The sequence below is a fragment of the Hemicordylus capensis genome, chromosome 2 (genome assembly GCF_027244095.1).
Source record: "Hemicordylus capensis ecotype Gifberg chromosome 2, rHemCap1.1.pri, whole genome shotgun sequence".
NCBI lineage: Eukaryota > Metazoa > Chordata > Lepidosauria > Squamata > Cordylidae > Hemicordylus > Hemicordylus capensis.
In genome coordinates this window covers 225,731,129-225,748,912 of record NC_069658.1, presented here as the reverse complement: position 1 = coordinate 225,748,912, position 17,784 = coordinate 225,731,129, and the positions used below count along the sequence as shown (strand labels likewise).

General features: G+C 52.3%; 1 protein-coding gene across 4 annotated transcripts in view; it reads left to right on the top strand.

The window, feature by feature from the left end:
• The window catches only part of VPS52 (VPS52 subunit of GARP complex), a 23,219-nt gene extending 5,435 nt beyond the window's left edge, over window positions 1-17,784 (top strand). For 2 of the 4 annotated variants that reach the window (XM_053298853.1, XM_053298855.1), the window contains exons 4-20: window positions 48-123; window positions 332-399; window positions 2,929-3,104; window positions 3,909-4,059; window positions 5,535-5,635; window positions 6,473-6,605; window positions 6,800-6,857; window positions 7,109-7,242; window positions 7,439-7,594; window positions 8,108-8,226; window positions 8,524-8,647; window positions 10,388-10,483; window positions 14,716-14,823; window positions 14,934-14,999; window positions 15,375-15,486; window positions 15,892-16,010; window positions 17,307-17,784. In XM_053298853.1, coding sequence (XP_053154828.1) covers window positions 48-123; window positions 332-399; window positions 2,929-3,104; window positions 3,909-4,059; window positions 5,535-5,635; window positions 6,473-6,605; window positions 6,800-6,857; window positions 7,109-7,242; window positions 7,439-7,594; window positions 8,108-8,226; window positions 8,524-8,647; window positions 10,388-10,483; window positions 14,716-14,823; window positions 14,934-14,999; window positions 15,375-15,486; window positions 15,892-16,010; window positions 17,307-17,453 — 1,944 coding nt within the window. In that variant the 3' untranslated portion in view covers window positions 17,454-17,784. The remainder of the gene's footprint in view (window positions 1-47; window positions 124-331; window positions 400-2,928; window positions 3,105-3,908; window positions 4,060-5,534; window positions 5,636-6,472; window positions 6,606-6,799; window positions 6,858-7,108; window positions 7,243-7,438; window positions 7,595-8,107; window positions 8,227-8,523; window positions 8,648-10,387; window positions 10,484-14,715; window positions 14,824-14,933; window positions 15,000-15,374; window positions 15,487-15,891; window positions 16,011-17,306) is intronic. The other 2 variants (XM_053298857.1, XM_053298856.1) reach the window with 1 other exon arrangement.

Genomic DNA, 17,784 nt, shown 5'->3' with positions numbered 1-17,784 from the left:
GGGCCCCTGGTTGCCTGGTTCCCCAACGCTGCCTTTTCGCCTTGCAGGGGGTGGACCTGAGGCAGTATTCCAAGCAGGTGGAGCTGGAGCTTCATCAGATTGAGAATGCGTCAATCAAGGATTGTATCCGCAGCTGGTGGCAAAGGGGTTGGGTTGGACGCAGAAAGGGGAGACACACCTGTGTGCCTCTGTCCAGAATCCAAGGGCTCACCTGGGCACGGATTGCTGCATGTGGCATGCCTGAGTGTGTCCAGTTTCTCTGCTCAGCTGTTTGGTATGTGGGATGTGGGGTCCCTCCAAGCAGGTGGTTCTCCTTAGCAGCCTCATCCAGATATCAAGGAGAGCAAGAACATTGCGTCACTGCACACTCAGATCACAGCCTGCGATGCAGTCTTGGAGGTGAGGCCATTGATCTCGCTCTCTCCCTCTGGATCCGAACACTTCATTCCGACAACCTTGTGGAGCAGCTCTGCGTTGTATTCCATTTTTGAGATGAGAGGCTGAAGCATTGGCCAAGAGACATAATGAGACGTCCCCTTTGGGGCGAGATGTCAGGCAAGGAGCTACTTCCCCTGCATCCCCCACCCCTCCAACTGGTACCCGCCACCCTTGGCTCCTGCACAGCTACTCGGCAATTGAGGGGTCCCTCTGGGGCAGCTGTTCTTCCCCAGTTGACGTCCCTCTCTCAGTCCCTGCGACTCCATCCCAGGCCTGCAGTTGGCCCCTGGGACATCACTCCCTGCCCCACCTTTCTGGGATGCAGACTCCTCTCTTCCAATCCCCACCAGGGTTGACTGTCAGAGCAGTTCCCAGCTGCTGTGGCCTTTGGCTGGGGATCATGGGAGTTGTAGTCAATGACTGGTAGTCCCTCTTGGAGGGAACACGGCTCCCCACGCTCCATTCCTGAACATGGGAGGACCCCCTTCCCTGCCCCACCAGCTGAGTTGTCTTTTCCAGGCCCACCCAGAAAGAGTTGTCCAAAGATGCTCGGGGCTTGTCGGACAGGCAGGGCTCAAGCCCCGAATAGTAATCGGAGGCCCCAGGGCAGTCTCTGCACCAAATATCTGCCTCCTCCCCACCCCTGCTTGGCCCTCTGTGCCTTTGGCCCTCCCACACAACACCAGGGAAGCACCCCCTTCAGTGAAGCACATCCTCGGCCTGTCCTGCAGTCTCCATCCACTTCTCCTGTGAGCTGTTTTATTCCAGACACACTTCTCCCCACTATGCAACCCGTTTATGTATGTATTTGTAACTCCCTAAACCTGGCGGGGGGTGGTGGTGGTGGTGGTTTAAAGTGCCTAAGGCCAATCTGTCAGTCAGAGTATTTATCTCTACTTTCTGTTTTGGGGTGGAGAGCCGGTCTTTCAGAAGGGAGCATGAATTGTCCCCTTTGCTAAGCAGGGTTTGCCTTGGTTTGTCTTTGGATGGGTGACTACATGTGAGCACTGTCAGATCTTCCCCTTAGGGGATGGGGCTGTAGCTCAGTGTAGCTCACCCTCGCAAGAATGGGATGGGGCCATACTCAGTGTACAGCATCGGCTTTGCATGCAGAAGGTCCAAGGTTCAGTCTCTGGCAGCACCTCCAGATAGGCTTGGGAAAGACTCCTGCCTGGAACCTTGAAGAGCTGCTGCCGATCAGTGTAGACAGTACTTTTTTTTGCCTTATACTTTTAATTCAGTTTTCACAACACAAAAGAACAAACACAAATGATACAAATACTCACAAACACACACAATAAAGACTTCCATCTCATCATTGGAACAAGTGTTGTTAACAATGACCGGATCTTGCCTATAGATTAAACATTCTCTCCCCAGTAATTCATATAGAAAACAACTTTGGGGTGTTTTTGAAACATTTGTAGTTAGCCCTCAAAAGCCTGACAAAAATCCATTTTGTGATGTATTTTTAAATAGACAAGAGGAGGGTCCCATTCTTTTTTAAATTCTTCGAATTTATTTCTTAGTAGTGATGTTAATTTCGCCATTTCTGCCAATTCTAGTACTTTAAGAATCCAATCCTCTTTAGACGGGCATTGACTGTCTTTCCATTTGCGCGCAAATGTCAGTCTTGCTGCCGCTGTTAAGTACATGAAGAGGGTCCAATATTTCCTCGGGAGAGCATTGTTATCAATACCTAATAGTATTGATTCTGGACTCTTGGGAAAAGTAGTTTTGAATATTTTTTTAAGCTCGCTATATATTAAGTCCCAGTAACCTCTCGATTTATTGCATGTCCACCATAAATGTATATAGGAACCCTCTTCTTTCTTACATTTCCAACATTTATTTGACATATTCTTATAGATTACGGCCAGCTTTTTGGGCGTAAGATGCCATCTGTACATCATTTTCAAAATATTTTCCTTTAGATTAGAGCAAGCAGTAAATTTTATATTTTTTATCCAAAGTTTTCCCCATTTTTCCAAGTCAATGTTATAACCAAGGTCCTGGGCCCATTTAATCATTGAGGTTTTTACTACCTCCGTTCTCGTGTCTTCCAATAGTAATAGGCCGTACATCCTGGATACGAGTTTTTCTTCCTTATCGCACAACTGTAGTTCGAATTCTGACTTTAGTTGGTTAAAACCCTTTTTACAGTCTTGCTTAAATAAAGTACTGATCTAGATGGACCAAGGGTCTGACTCAGCATAAGGCAGCTTCCTAAGAAAGGTCAGCAGCAGGGGATAGTGGTGGCAGCGGCTCTTATCTGGGACTTGGCAGTGGACTTCCTCTGCCTATGGAGCCTCCATTTTCCAGTATCCTGGGTCATGCTTCTGGTGAGAGTCTGCTCAGTGCTTGCTCATCCTGCTATGCTGCAGTGCTGCCTCCTGGGCAGGCAACTGGTTTTTGGCTCCTCCCCCCCCACTCCTCTGCCATCTCTTTCTAACCCATGCACTCCCCTTGCCTCCCCTCCTCTTTTTCCAGCGCATGGAGGCCATGCTGAGCAACTTCCAGTCTGACCTGAGCAGCATCAGCTGTGAGATCCAGACACTGCAGGAGCAGTCGGTGGCCATGAACGTCCGGCTGCGCAATCGCCAGGCCGTCCGGGGGCGTCTCTCCCAGCTGGTGGATGAGCTGGTGGTGCCCAATGTCATGATCAGGTCTGCATTTTGGATTGCTGTGGCCAGTCCGTGTAGACCAGGGATTCTCAGTCTTGGGTCCTCAGATGTTGTTGGACTACAACCCCCATCATCCTCAGCCACAATGGCCTGAGGCGGGGATGATGGGAGTTGTAGTCCAACATCATCTGGAGACCTCAAGGTTGAGAAGCCCCGATGTAGACAGCGCTGAGCCAGAAGGAGCAAAGGTCTGACTCTGAATAAGGCAGCTTCCTGTGTTTCTACTACAGCGATACTCACTTTCCTCAAAAGATGGTTGTGAAGATCACAAACCAACCAATATCTATATACCGCTTTTCAACAAACGTTCCCAAAGCAGTTTACATAGAGAAAACAAGAAATTAACAAGAGATTAATCCAAACTCTTTGAACATTGGAAGGTGCGATGCACATGCTCAGTGTTTTCAGCAGTTCCCCAGTGTGATTTTTAGTGTGTGTGAATAGTGGGAGAGGCACGTGAAGAGGAAGATGCTTGGCTGAGGACCGATTCAGAGATCTTGTTTCTTGAGTGATAAAGGCCTTTGTTTCCACTCTCCCCTCCCACCGCCACAATATGTTTATCTTATTTATTTAACATATTCTTATACCGCCCAAAACGTACGTCTCTGGGCAAAACTTACGTCTCTTTCTTGTTAAAAACAAGCAATCAGAAGTCTGAACTGACTCCCACTTCTGAGGTGGGACCACTTTTAGGACCAGCCAGGCCTTGCGGGGAGGTGTCATGTCTGCCCCAGCCAGCCCTTCTCTCCTGGGGGGTCCCTTGACACTGTTGCCCCCTCTCCTCAGCACCATCTTGGAAACGCCAGTGACGGAGCAGGGCTTCCTGGAGCAGCTGCACGAGCTGAACAACAAGATCAATGCGGTGAAGGAGCAGGCCTTCCGCGAGACCATGGCATGCACCGACGTGTCTGATGTCTTGGACAAGCTGAAGGCCAAGGTGAGGGGCAATCCCCCAGCTCACACACACACAGACACCCCCTGCAGTTTCCACCGTGAACTGATCAGAATGTCTACTTCGTTCTGGCTAGGGTGAGATCTGGCAAGCCAGCTGCAGCTCACCAGCCAGAAAGACTCCCCACTAGGGATGTGCACGAATTGAGATTCGGTAGGCGATTCGGAACACTTCCCCTGCAGCTTGAACATGGGAGCAGAACAGGTGCATACCTGCTCCCTCACTGCCACTTCCTGAGTTATCAGAGCTCCACACATGCGTGGTGGCCATCTGCTTGGTCAGCATGGTTGCCACATGCATGCCGGTGTCACATGGGAGCCCCTGTTGGGGAGGTCTGCCAGTGCACAAAGATAGCTGGGAGGAGTGCCACCGATTCAGGAAGTGGCAGTGAGTGGCGGGGGAGGAGGTATGCACCCACTCTCCGTTTTAAAGCTACAGGGGATGTATTCCTAATTGCCCTCCAAATCACAATCTGTGCACATCCCTAACCCCACCCTCTCTCTGCATAAGCCGGCCATTCAGGGAGTTTGGGAGTGCAGATCACAAGTGTCTCTCATCTTCTGGTTTTCTGTGCCTTAGCGAAGTCGCCTTGTGTGGAGAGCCGTGGGCCAATGCAAGGCAGCAGGCCTAGCTACCAAATGTATCCCTTGCAGCTTTGGGTGTGTATGAGGACACTTAAGAAATACGCAAAAGATCTTTTTGGAAGTGTTGTTGCGTATAAACTGGAGATCGTTTTACCGAATGGTTTAAAAGAAACTAAAGCCTCAAATCTGTAGAAGGAATTAATTGTTTTTGTTATCAATATCAGCAAAATTTACAATTGCCTTTTGATTGTTAAAAAAGACCACCAGGAATAAGTTTCAAAAAGTATGGGAAATCTTAATACAAGATAAATTATTTTCACCAATTAAAGCATCTTTGAGTGTGAGTTATAAAACTTATTTTTCAGAAAGGTGGATTCCTTCTCTCCCCCCCTCCCCCGGAATTCTAAGTTCACTTATACTAGGCCAGAGCAGCTAAATATGTTGTTTTATGTGAAATATTTAAGTCTAACGTGATATGTTTATTTCTGGGTCCTTTTTTATATTAATAGTGCTGAGTTTTGTTTGTATTTTGTTTTCTAGTTTTATGTGGTGCATTGCTTATATAACTAGTGTGTGTGTGTGTGTGTGTGTGTGTGTGTGTGTGTGTGTGTGTGTGAGAAATGAAAAAGTGGAGCATAGTTTAAAGAATGAAGGAGAAAGGAAGAAAGACAGACAGACTCAGACAAATATCCCCTTAGTTATTTTGTTATCCTCGGGGAGATGGGAGCAGGTTTTCCCCCTTTGGTTGGGAGATTCTCACAGTAATACCATAAAATAATTCCAGAGGGAAGGTGGCAGAGGGGAAGAAGATGGGCACAAGGCGTCTCTGGTCCCCAGTCTCCTGTTTCATGTGCACACAATTCTCACCTCTCTCAGGCGGTGGCCAAAATCCGAGAATTTATCCTGCAGAAAATCTACTCCTTCCGCAAGCCCATGACCAACTACCAGATTCCCCAGAATGCACTACTCAAATACAGGTAGGAGGGTGGCCTTTGGGAAGGCAGGCAGCTTCAAGGTCTTCCAGGATGCCCTGTGTTGCCTCGAGAATAACCAATAGGAAAGCATCCTTGAGTTTCCCAGCATGCTTTGCTCTTTTTATAATTCAAAGTACACAATTTGATGGACGTTGCATCTGGTCACTAGTATCCTCTGTAGAGGTTCTGTGTCTCCCAGCATGCACTGCTCAGTGCTAGGGTGGGGGCAGTGAACAGAAGGGCCGCTGTAACCTTCCAGGAAACAGAGTTAGCCAAATAATCCCTCCCCTCCTGCTTGAAAGGGCTTTCGAGAAGGGGCGGGGCCTCTTTCCATGGCCCCTCCCCTTTCCTCCCAGGCAGAGCCCTCCTTAGGAGAATGAGGGGCTCAAGGCAATGGGAAGAGTGTGGGGCCCAGCCGAGAAGTGGAGATGCAGGCCCCTAGTGACATGAAGATGCCTCTCTCCTCTTCCCACCTCTGATGGCTGCAGGGTGGCTTCTGCCAGCCACAGTAGCCACCAATGCAGCCGGCCTCGTGGCACACTCTGGTTTGCTGGGCAGAGTGTGCCAGGGGTCCCAGGGGAGTCCGAGTGCGGCCACCACGACAGGCAGGAGCCGTGCTCCCAGCCAGCAGTGGTGAGAAATCTCTGGGTGGCCACAGCTGGTGGAGTGCTGCTCCCACCTGCCGCAGCCACCGCCCTCCTCCTCCACCGGCCCTGCAGTGCCCCACTCTCCCATGTTGGGGGGGAGAGTCCAGACTGGAATCTCGCTGCTGCCAACGCAGGGTTCAGGTCGGTGCCCCCATCTCCCCCGCACCCTAACGACACCCCTGTTCCCGGGCAGGTTTTTCTACCAGTTCCTGCTGGGGCACGAACGGGCCATCGCCAAGGAGGTGCGGGACGAGTACATGGAGACCATGAGCAAGATCTACCTCAGCTATTTCAAGTCCTACACCAACCGCCTCATGAAAGTGCAGGTAAGATGGCGTGGGGGGAGGGGGAGGGGGAACAGAAACAGGGCAGGAAGGGTGCCTGTTCCCGCACGGACCACCCCCTTCTGCCCAGGGTTATTCCTTCTGGAGACTGCCCTCTTGACACCTCCAGCCCTGCCATTTCCACAGCCTCTTTCTTTTTCTCTTTCTCCCTCCCTCCCTCCCTCTGTGACTTGCAGTACGAGGAAGTGGCTGAGAAGGAGGATCTCATGGGGGTGGAAGACACGGCCAAAAAGGATATCCTTTTGGGAAGGGAAGGATTGGGGCCAGATCTGACTGTAGCACCTGAAGTCTGCCCGAGAGGGCAGGCCCAGCAAGACCGTGGCTGAGGAGGGGCTTGAACCCGAGCTGCCTTCCGGCCCTCTCAGTCTCGCTTTGGGGGCTGCCCTGCCTTCCCCATGGCAGGATGTGGGAGGGGAGGGCTGTGGGGCAGGCGCTCAACTCGGGGCCCTTGTGAGCGAAGGTGGCCCTTGACTGCCTCCTGCCACGGTTCTTCTCGAAGCCGCCTCTCCGGAACCGCAACACCATCTTCACGCTGGGGAATCGCGGGAGCGTGATTGGGGGGGCCGAGCTGGAGGGCCCCATCATCGTTCCCCACTCGGCCCAGAAGAGCGACGTCCGAGTAAGTAAGGGAGTGGGACGATGGGGCTGGGAATCCCACAGGATTCCTGAGGAGGATGCTGGGCCGAGCGGTGCTCAAGCAGAGACGGGAAGAGGAGCAAGCCGGACGCCTGGGTCCCCGGGGTGTGTGTGTGTATGTGTCTCCGATTGATGAGTTACTCTGGCATCTCTGAATCGCCATCCTCCTCTGCTTCCAGTACCCCTTTGAGTCACTCTTCCGGAGCCAGCACTACGCCCTCCTGGACAACAGCTGCCGGGAGTATCTCTTCCTCTGCGACTTCTTCCTGGTGACGGGGTCTCCTGCCTTGGACCTCTTCAATGCCGTCATGGGCAAGACCCTGGCCATGTTTCTCGTGAGTGCGGGGTGCCAGTGGTGTAAAAGTATGCATGGGGTAGAGAGAGTGGACAGAGAGAAATGGTTCCCCCTCTCTCACAACACGAGAACCAGGGGTCATCCCATAAAACTGATGGCTTGCAAATTTAGGAGCAACAAAAGGAAGTCCTTTTTCACACACTGCATGGTTAATCTGTGGAATTCTCTGCCACAGGATGTAGTGATTGCCACTAGTTTGGATGGCTTTTGAAGGGGCTTGGACAGATCTAACAGTGGCTTCTAGTCTGGTGGCTATAGGTCACCTCCAGCCTCAGAGACCTTCAAATGCCAGATGCAGGGGAGCAACAGCAGGAGAGAGGGCCTGCCCTCACCTCTTGCCTGTGGGCTTTTCAGGGGCATCTGGTGGGCCACTGTGGGAAACAGGATGCTGGACTGGATGGGCCTTGGGCCTGATCCAGCAGGGCTGCTCTTATGTTCTTCAAAGATCCCTGTTGCTTCCTCCCTCCCGTCTTTCTCTCCCTGCCACTCACAGAAACACATGGACGCCTATGTGAGTGACTGCTACGACAGCATCGCCATCTTCCTCTGCATCCACATCGTCTTGCGCTTCAAAACCATCATGGCCAAGCGCAATGTGCCAGCCATTGACAAGTGAGTCTCTTTCCCTCTCTGAGAAGCCATTCCTCCTTGGCTGACCCGGGAGTCCCTCACAAAGGTTTCCTTTCTCCCCTCACCCATCCTAAGCTGGGTGGCATTCACCAGCTGTCATCTCAGACAAGAAATGTTAACTCTGGAACCCGCTGATGGCCACACTCACATTTGCCGGCAGAGAATTTCAGTCTTCCTGAGGCAAGGGTCCCCAGATCAGGGTTTTAGATAACCTGGGTCTGGGGGAAGAAATGGTCTCGAGAACTGCTGGATTTCAGGGGTCCCATCTGCTACCCTCAGGTACTGGGACACTTTGCTGGAAATGCTGTGGCCGCGTTTTGAGCACATTTTGGAGCTGAACATCCAGAGCATCCAGAACACAGACCCCCAGAAGCTGGGCTTCCTGGACACACGGCCCCATTACGTGAGTGTGTGAGCGGGTAGGGGAAGCTGGCTTCTCTCTTGCCCTGTGAGATTGTGGGGGATGAGGCTAGGCCGAACTCTCTCCCTTCCCTTCTAAATAGAGAGCTGCTTCATAAAGCTAAATCTGCGGAACTCATTGCCTGAAAAGGGCACCCAAGGTGGTTTTGCAAAGAAAGGTTGGACAGGTGTATGATGGTGGTAATCCGCGAGCCAGGCCCATGAATCTTGGCCATTGGTACCATCTCAGGGGATGGATGTGTTGAGGGGTGTGAGGAGAAACATTAAAATCCTCACTCAACAGAGTATGCTCTGGTGGTAAAGACACTTAGCCCAAGAGATTATCTGAAGACATTGGGCTGAGTTCAAAAAAACAAAGATTTATTAAAAAACTAAAACATCACTTACTGAGATGGAGACTTTAGAGCAACATACACCAACAGGCACTAGCTTTCAGCAACAACGGAATAGTTTCAATTGATTCTTAACTGACCAAGAGTGGGCCACTGTGCGAAACAGGATGCTGGACTAGATGGGCCTTGGGCCTGATCCAGCAGGGCTGTTCTTATGTTCTGATTATGTTCTGATGACATGACTCATCATGCCTCTAGTGGCCAGAAGAGGTTACTGCGGTGCTTAGAGCAATGCTTTATAATTCTCACGTTTTCTTTTTAGTTTAGCAGAACATCTGCATCTCCGGGCCCAGTGAGTCCCGCCGCAGCGGCCGGGCCGGGCCCAGTGAGTCCCACCGCCACGGCTGGGCCAGGCCCGCCGCCACCACCACCATCGTGCTGCCGGGCTGGGCCGCCCCTGCCGCCTCACATCAGCGGCCGGGCTGGGGCCCGCTGCTGCCGCCGCCTGGCCCACTGCCTTGCCTCTGCAGCCGCCCAGTTCTCCTGGGTGCGCCTTACCCAATCAGGCGCCCCCGTAGCCCAGCCAATCAGCTGGGCTGCCAGGACACACATTTGAAAGGCACACCCAGGAGAATTAAATATATAGATGTTTTTTGACGTTTAGTATTTTATGCTCGTAGTGATCTTTGGCAACGCCTGCCTCCCTAGAGATGGAAAATAAGTGATAGCATTGCTGCACTCACAGCTTTCTCTGTGTTATGACCTCTTTATTGCTACCCCCGAACCACTAGGGTAAAATTGCAGTGAGTTTTTTTCACAAAAGAAAGGGTCAGGGTTAGGGTAACAGTGAACAAATTGTTGTAATCGCAACATGGAGTAACCTTTGGGGATCTTACCTGCCAGTTTCCATTTCCATTTCCATTCCTCTAACAACATCGATAAAATGTTACAATCATTTTTTTGTTTTTACGAAGCTCTTAAAACACTTGCAAATTTGGCTGCTGCAGGCCCAGTGGTCAGAACAATAAAAACATACTAAAAACTGGAAGTACTGGGCTGCTATCCTCTCTTTTCCATCTCTAGGGGAGTAGACCTTGTCAAAAGCCACAATAAGCATGCCCACCCTCAAGATGGTACCACCCCACCCCCCACAAGCTGGCTCATGTACTATGGGTCCTTCACGCAGCATACGCACTTGGAGGCATTTTCCTGGAGGGTGGACTTGGGAAGAGGAAGTGCAGGGAAATTCCCCCCAGGGCCTCTGAGCTCTCTGGGGATGCTGCATCTGCCCTAGAGAGTAGTTGGCTTGGTTGGATGTGGTGGGGGAGTGCGTTTCCCCTTCTCTCTCTTTGGGTCTAGGCACATCCTAAGTCTGTCTCCTCACCCCCCAGATCACCCGGCGCTATGCAGAGTTCTCCTCGGCCATTGTCAGCATCAACCAGACCTTCCCACACGACCGGACTTTGACGCTGCTGGGACAGCTTCAGGTAGGAGCTCGTGAGCCTTTGGGACCTCGTGAGGCTCTGGCTCGTGTCCTCTGTAAAAGGACCTCAGGATGGTCAAGTCAGAGCCAGACCTGGACAATGGAACGCCTTGCAGGAAGAAGGCCAGAGCCAGTGCAGGAACACCTGCTTTGCATGAACATAGGAAGCTGCCATATACTGAGTCAGACCCTTGGTCCATCTAGCTCAATAGTGTCTACACCAGGCTGCACAACTCAATTAACCTGGTGGGCCGAAACTGACTGTGACTTGGTTCATGCGGGCCGAGGTCAATTTTTAGGGTGCTGATGATCAAAGTAACACTAAATATCAATCAATTAATTAAATAAAATTAAAGTGAAAATAATTAAAATGAATTTAATCAAAATTTAAATTTGAAGCTCTGGCAGGGCAAGAGTAATTTAAGTTAAAATAAAATGAATTGAATTAAAAATTCTAATAAAATAAATTCAATACAATCTGTACAAAATACATAACAATAATTGTTCTTCCTTTCCACCTCTGTCAAATCATCACACTTAACACGGAGCACTTTTAAGGAAAAAAATTAGTGAAAATTTTCTATTAATTTTTGATAAGAAGGTTACACTTTGATCTTTCACCACACAGACTTTTATGAGGGAAAGAGAGAAATGAGACGAGGAAAGAAAGGGGCAGGCTTGGCTTGAGAAAGAGAAAGGGGCAGACTTGGAGGAGGAGAGGAAGAAAGTTTAAAAAGAAACTTGTTGGAAATAGCTACCCCACCGCACATGGTCTGCATTACGGAGAGCTTCTCAGCACCAGGAAATCACTAATCTGCTTCCGAGATAAGAACAGGGGAGGGGACTCAAGAATGCAACTTGGCCCTTTCTGCTTTGTTGGCCAAACACTTACTGCACACACAGCAAGGGTGGGTTGCTGCAAATGTTCCGAGGCGCTTTGCTTCCTCAGGAGCAGGTGAAGAAGGGCTCACCGAGGAAGAGGAGGAATGCAAAGGTGATATGGCAGGAGCGGTGGCCACAGCGGCCCTGGTCAAACTCAGAGAGCCAGTGTGGTATAGTGGTTAGAGTGCTGGGCTAGGACCGGGGAGACCCGGGTTCAAATCCCCATTCAGCCATGAGACTTGCTGGGTGACTCTGGGCCAGTCACTTCTCTCTCTCAGCCTAACCTACTTCACAGGGTTGTTGTGAAAGAGAAACTCAAGTATGTAGTACACCACTCTGGGCTCCTTGGAAGAAGAGCGGGATATAAATGTAATAAATAAATAAATAAATTAATTAATAAATTAATAAAATAAACTGCAGCTCTTCAGCGGCTCCTCGAGAGCCACCACACTGCTCCCTCCCCCACTGCCCTGGGCCCCTAGCAGGAAAAAGGCGCAGCCCCCGTTGTGGAGCTTCTCTTTCCCATACTCCGGAGCTGGCGGCCCAGGCAGGTCCTGGGAGCTTGGGAGGTCTTGCTGAGGCGGCGGCAGCAATAGGAAGCCGCCTCTTGCCAAGTAGCGCTGCAGGTGGGCCTTGGTGCCCTCTCGGCTCCCATCCCGCTCGCTGTCCTTCTCCAATGCCGCCGCCGCCGCCTCCTGGCCCGAGGGAAGCAAGGCTGCCCCAGCTAATGAGCGAGGCAAGAGGTGTGTGTGCGCGCACCCAGGCAGGGTACAGGCGCTGGACTTGCACCCGCCTCGCTCTCGCTGGACTGCCGGGAGCCAGAGATTGGAGAGGGGGCGGGAAAGGAGCGAGCAAGGGAAAAGGAAAGGCTCCTCCACCTCGGGGGGAAAGCTGCGCAGGCGCTCCTCAGCCATGCGGCGGCTAGAGTTGGAATTTTTAAAAAACACCTCACAGAGGTTCGCAGCAGGGAGAGGCACGGAGAATGGCCCAGTGGGCCAGGAAAAGAGGCATGCGGCCCGCGGGCCATATCTTGTGCAGGCCTGGTCTACACAGACTGGCAGCGGCTTCTCCTTCCCCTTGCTTAGCAAAGGGGACAAGTCATGCTTGCTACCACAAGACCAGCTCTCATGAAGAAAGTCCTGGAGCCTGTTCCCAGAGTACCATCGGAAGTTGCCTCAGACCGAGTCAGATCCTTGGTCCATCTCGCTCTGTCTTGTCTACACAGACTGGCAGCGGCTCTCCAAGGTTTAAGGCAGAAGTTTTCCCCAGCCTTACCTGGAGATACCGAGGAGTGCTGAGAAGTAAATCTGGGGTCTTTTGCGTGCAAAGCAGATGCTCTTCCACCGAGCTCTGCGCTGACATGTAGTCTCCCATCCAAGTGCAAACCAAGGCAAACCCTGCTTAGCAAAGGGGACAATTCATGCTGGCGGTCACCAGACCAGTGCTAAGAAAAGCTCTTGGGGCAGGATGGGGGAGGACTTTCTGCCGGAAACCGTGGAGAGCCCCTGCCAGTTGGGCAGCGCTGGGCGAGATGGACCAGGGGTCTGTCTCGGAAACATGAAGGGAAGGGCCGTAGCTCAGGACTAGAGCCCACACTTTGCCCAGAGGGCGTCCCAGGTCCAGTAGCAGCAGGACCGGGGATGAAGTCCTTGCTCCTGAAGCTGGCGTCGGAATGTCACTTGTTGAATTAACTTAGACATGCACACTGTTCCATTTCTCTGTCTCATTTGCAAGGCATGGCTTGCGTTGCAAAACACGAGACAAATGAACTTACAACACTGATGATAATAATAATAATAAATAATAATAATAATAAATAAAAAATTCGATTTCTATACCGCCCTTCCAAAAATGGCTCAGGGCGGTTTACAAAGAGAAATAACAAACAAATAAGATGGCTCCCTGTCCCCAAAGGGCTCACATTCTAAAAAGAAACATAAGACAGACACCAGCAACAGTCACTGGAGGTCCTGTGCTGGGGGTGGATAGGGCCAGTTACTCTCCCCCTCCTCAATAAAGAGAATCAGCACATTGAAAGGTGCCTCTTTGCCCAGTGGTGAAATAAAATGGCCTCCATCAGCCTCCGTACTGCCTTTAGAGGAGTCAGCAGTGGAGAAGTGGCAGGGAGCAGCAGCAGGGCTCCTCCAAGCCCCCCACTGGCCTCCCAAATGACAACCCAGGCTGTCATTTGAGAGGCCGGCGTGAGGCTTGGAGGAGCCCTCTCTGCCTCTGCCACTTTCACTGCCTCTGCCGCAGCCTCCTCTAAAGATACAGAGGCTGATGGAGGCCGTTTTATTTTGCTCCCCCCCGCCCGCCTTTATCATTAGGATTAGGGATGCCCTCTTTGCCCGCTTCTTACAACTGGGGGCAACCCCTTTACAACCTGCCCCCTTTACAAAGCGGCTTGGCTTGGCTCAGTGGCTGAACCAGACTGGACCCGGTTCAGCTAAAACCAAACCAGGCTGTGTCAGTTCGAATCCAGTCCAGATTCGAACCGAACAGGCAGAATGGCCGGCTTGCACATCCCTAGTCTAAACCACTCTAGATGGAAAATTGCAGTATAGCATTGCAGTATTTTCAGCTTTCAGTGTGTGTTTATGCTTCTATTGCCCTGACCATCAGGCCTGCTGCTGCCAAATTTGCAATGGCGTTTTAAAAGCTTTGAAAAGTTTTTAAAGCACAAAAACGACTATAAAACTGTTATCGGTCAGAATAATTGAAGTGAAAATCGGCAGGAATGTCCTCCAGAGATTATCTCATAGAGAGAGCACAACCATCTGTTCATTCTGACCCTGACTCTAAGCCTTTCCTCTCTGAAAATAACTGCAATTTTACCCTAATGGTTTAGGGTTAGGGAGACAGAAGGGGTGGCGACACAGAGAAAGCACAAAGGTGGCAACAATGCTACCACCTATTTTCCGTCTCTAGCGGAAAGTGATGCCAAACATCACTAGGAGGCTTTGTCCCTTGAGGCGGTAAGGTCAAGTGTGCTGTTGAGTTGATTTCGACTCCTGGTGCCCACAGAGCTCTGTGGTTTTCTTTTGGTAGAATACAGGAGGGGTTTCCCATTGCCTCCTCCTGCGCAGTCTGAGATGATGCCTTTCAGCATCTTCCTATATTGCTGCTGCCCAATTTCGTACCTGTGGGGATTCGAACCGGCAACCTTCTGCTTGTGAGTCAGGCATTTCCCTGCTGTGCCACTTAAGGTGCTTGGGGTGGTACTGTTGGCTCAATGTGGTGGGCCTGGCTCGTGGGCTAGAAGCTGCCGTGCTCACCCTCACATACGCCACCCAAGGCTGCTGTTTGAGAACAGAGTTAAAGGTGATTATGGCTGCCTCTTCCTCCCCCCCCCAGTCTGAAGTGGAGAACTTCGTCTTGCGTGTGGCGGCCGAATTCTCCTCCCGCAAAGAGCAGCTCATCTTCCTCATCAACAACTACGACATGATGCTGGGTGTCCTCATGGTAAGCGCCCTGGAGTGGGGCCGGGCCCCTGGTGGGTGGAAGCATGTGTCTCCCCCCCATGGAGAAAAGGCTCTCCCCAACCCCCTGACACTCCTCTTGTCTCTCTTCAGGAGCGAGCGGTGGAGGAGAGCAAAGAGGTGGAAGGCTTCCAGCAGCTGCTGAATGCACGGACTCAGGCAAGCAGAGGCACAGAGCCATATCTTCCTCTCCCCACCCCCACTTCTTCCTGCCACAGGGAAGCAGGTGACAGGGCTGTGGGTGGACGGGAGCAGAATTCATCCAAGCATGCTGAGGAGAAGCTCTCCTTGGTTTGGTCCCTGACTGGACAGGTTGATGCTCCATGTTGGAACTTGAGGACTAGTAACTTCGAAATGATACGGAGCAGGAGTCCGTTAAGGAACTTTTATGGCAAAGTGATGTGGGTGGCATGGTATGAGCGGGAAAGGGGAGAAATCTGGCAAAGGCCCCTTGAGCTCTGCTGTCCAGTGGGAAGGGCTGAATCTGCAGGGTTTCCTCTGCCCTGACCACTGTCTCTCTTTCCCCTCCGGCAGGAGTTCATTGAGGAGCTCTTGGCCCCCGGCTTTGGGGGCATGATTGCCTTTGTCAAGGAGGCCGAGGCGCTGGCCGAGCGGGGGCAGTTGGAGCGGCTGCGTGGGGAGGAAGGTGAGCGGCAGGGGCATGATTGGGGGGTGTGTGTGTCCCTGGGGCACAGGCCCCCAAGGAATTGCTCAGAGTCCCGCCAGTCTCATCAGCCCCCTCCCGTGACCTCTTCCAGAAAGGAGGGGCAGCCGTGGAGGGGCCTGTGTCGAGCAGGGGAGAATGCTCCTAGCCCCACCAGACTCTCTGCTGCCTCCACCTTCAGAGGTGCTGAATTCTAATATTAGAGAAAACATTCGGTGGGGCATGATGGAGCTTAATTATCCAAAGGGGGGTTGTGAACTCAGGGCCCAGGTCGTTCAAGCACCTAGCAACGCCCCTGGTGAGCTAAGCACCCACTGATGGGGGGAGGATCTGAGGCCACGGAGGAGCCAGACTTCTCTCTCCCTCTCTCTCCCTCTGCGCGTGTAGCACGGGTGACGCAGCTGGTGCGGGGCTTTGCCGGGACGTGGAAGGCGGCCGTGGAGTCCCTGAGCCAAGACGTGATGCGCTCCTTCACCAACTTCAAGAATGGCACCACCATCATCCAGGTGGGGCCCGGGAAGGTGGGAGGGCCTGCTGGGTGCTGGGTGCCCCTCGAGGGGAGGGTGAGGCAGAGGCTGGATACGCCTGGAGGATGCTGGGATGGCAAAAGCACGAGGCGAACGTCTCATAAAAAGACACGCACACCCCAATCTCCCTGCATTGCAAGACCAGGCATCTCTCCAAGGGATCTGTGGTGGCGAGAGGAGGCCAGGCCGAATCCAAGAATGTTATGAGGCTCGGCTGCCTGTAAGATTTTCCTCCCACCAGGCTGGAAATCCACCCCTCCCCACCCCCCGATTTAACCAGCCATTGCTCCTTGGCCTCTCATTCTGGATGACTGCGGTAGCAAGCATGAATCAGCCCCTTTGTGAATCAGGGTTCACCTTGGCTTGCATTTGGATGGGTAACCACATGTGAGCACTGTATGCCGTTCCCCGTGTGTGTGTGTGTGTGTGTGTGTGTGTGTGTGTGTGCGCGCGCGTGTGTGCGTGCCATAGCTCAGTGGTAGAGCGTCCACTTTGCATGCAGAAGGTTCCCGGTTCACTCCCTGACAGCATCTCCACATAGGGCTGGGAAAGACTCCTGCCCGAAGCCCCAGAGGGCTGCTGCCAGTCAGTGTAGACAAGACGGAGTTAGATGGACCAAGGTTCTGACTCAGTAGGAGGCAGCTTCCTACGTTTCTACGACACACAAGAGCAGTGGCTGAGGAAAATAACCTGCCTTCCCAAAAACCTCTCCTATCTAGCGATAGAGGGTCAGGCAAGTAGTAGACAGCAAGCTCAAGGAAGAAAACAGCGGAGCACAACACAGCACCTGCTTGGAGCAAGACAGGGCGAAGAACTGAAGTCTGAGGGGTTGGTCCCTCCCTCCTGGCTAGCCACAGAGTTTTTGATTGGCCCTGTCTGTGGAGCAGTAGGTCGTGACAACCCATCCTGTCATCGGATACAATCCTCTTCTGAGGGAGAATGGTTCTGATGATGATGATGATCTACATTTATATCCCGCTCTTCCTCCAAGGAGCCCAGAGCGGTGTACTACATACTTGAGTTTCTCCTCACAACCACCCTGTGAAGTAGGTTAGGCTGAGAGAGAGAAGTGACTGGCCCAGAGTCACCCAACAAGTCTCTTGGCTGAATGGGGATTTGAACTCGGGTCTCCGCGGCCCTAGTCCTGCACTCTAACCACTACACCACGCTGTTGATGCCTCCAGTGAGAGGGCCGGAAGGTGGGATGCCACATGTGCAGCTGGATCCTCCTGCCGCCCACCCTGTGCCTCACCGGCTCCCCCCTTTTCCTTGCAGGGGGCGCTGACGCAGCTGATCCAGTACTACCACCGCTTCCACAAGGTCATGGCGCTGCCCCCGCTCAAGGCGTTGCCCGTCCGCTCGGAGCTCCTCAATATCCACCACCTCATGGTTGAGGTGAAGAAACACAAGCCGAATTTCTAGGGGGGGGAGGGGAGGGAGCAGTGTCCCTCTAGCCGGGAATCCCAGCTGTTGTGGACTACAACTCCCATAATCCCCAGCCAAAGGCCATTGCAGCTGGGGATGCTGGGAGATGTAGTGAACGCCCTCGGGGAGTCCCGGTTAGAGGGAACCCTGGAGGGGAAGGGGTGCGGGGTGGTGGGGGCGGCCAGGAAGACCACGCTGCTGCTGCTGCTGCTGCTGCCTCCCCCACCGCCAGGGGGACCAGAAGAGATTGTTGCATTGAAACTGTCCTGTCTTGGCTCTGTCTGTCTGTCTCACTTTGTACAGTGACAATAAATTTCCTTGCAGTTCA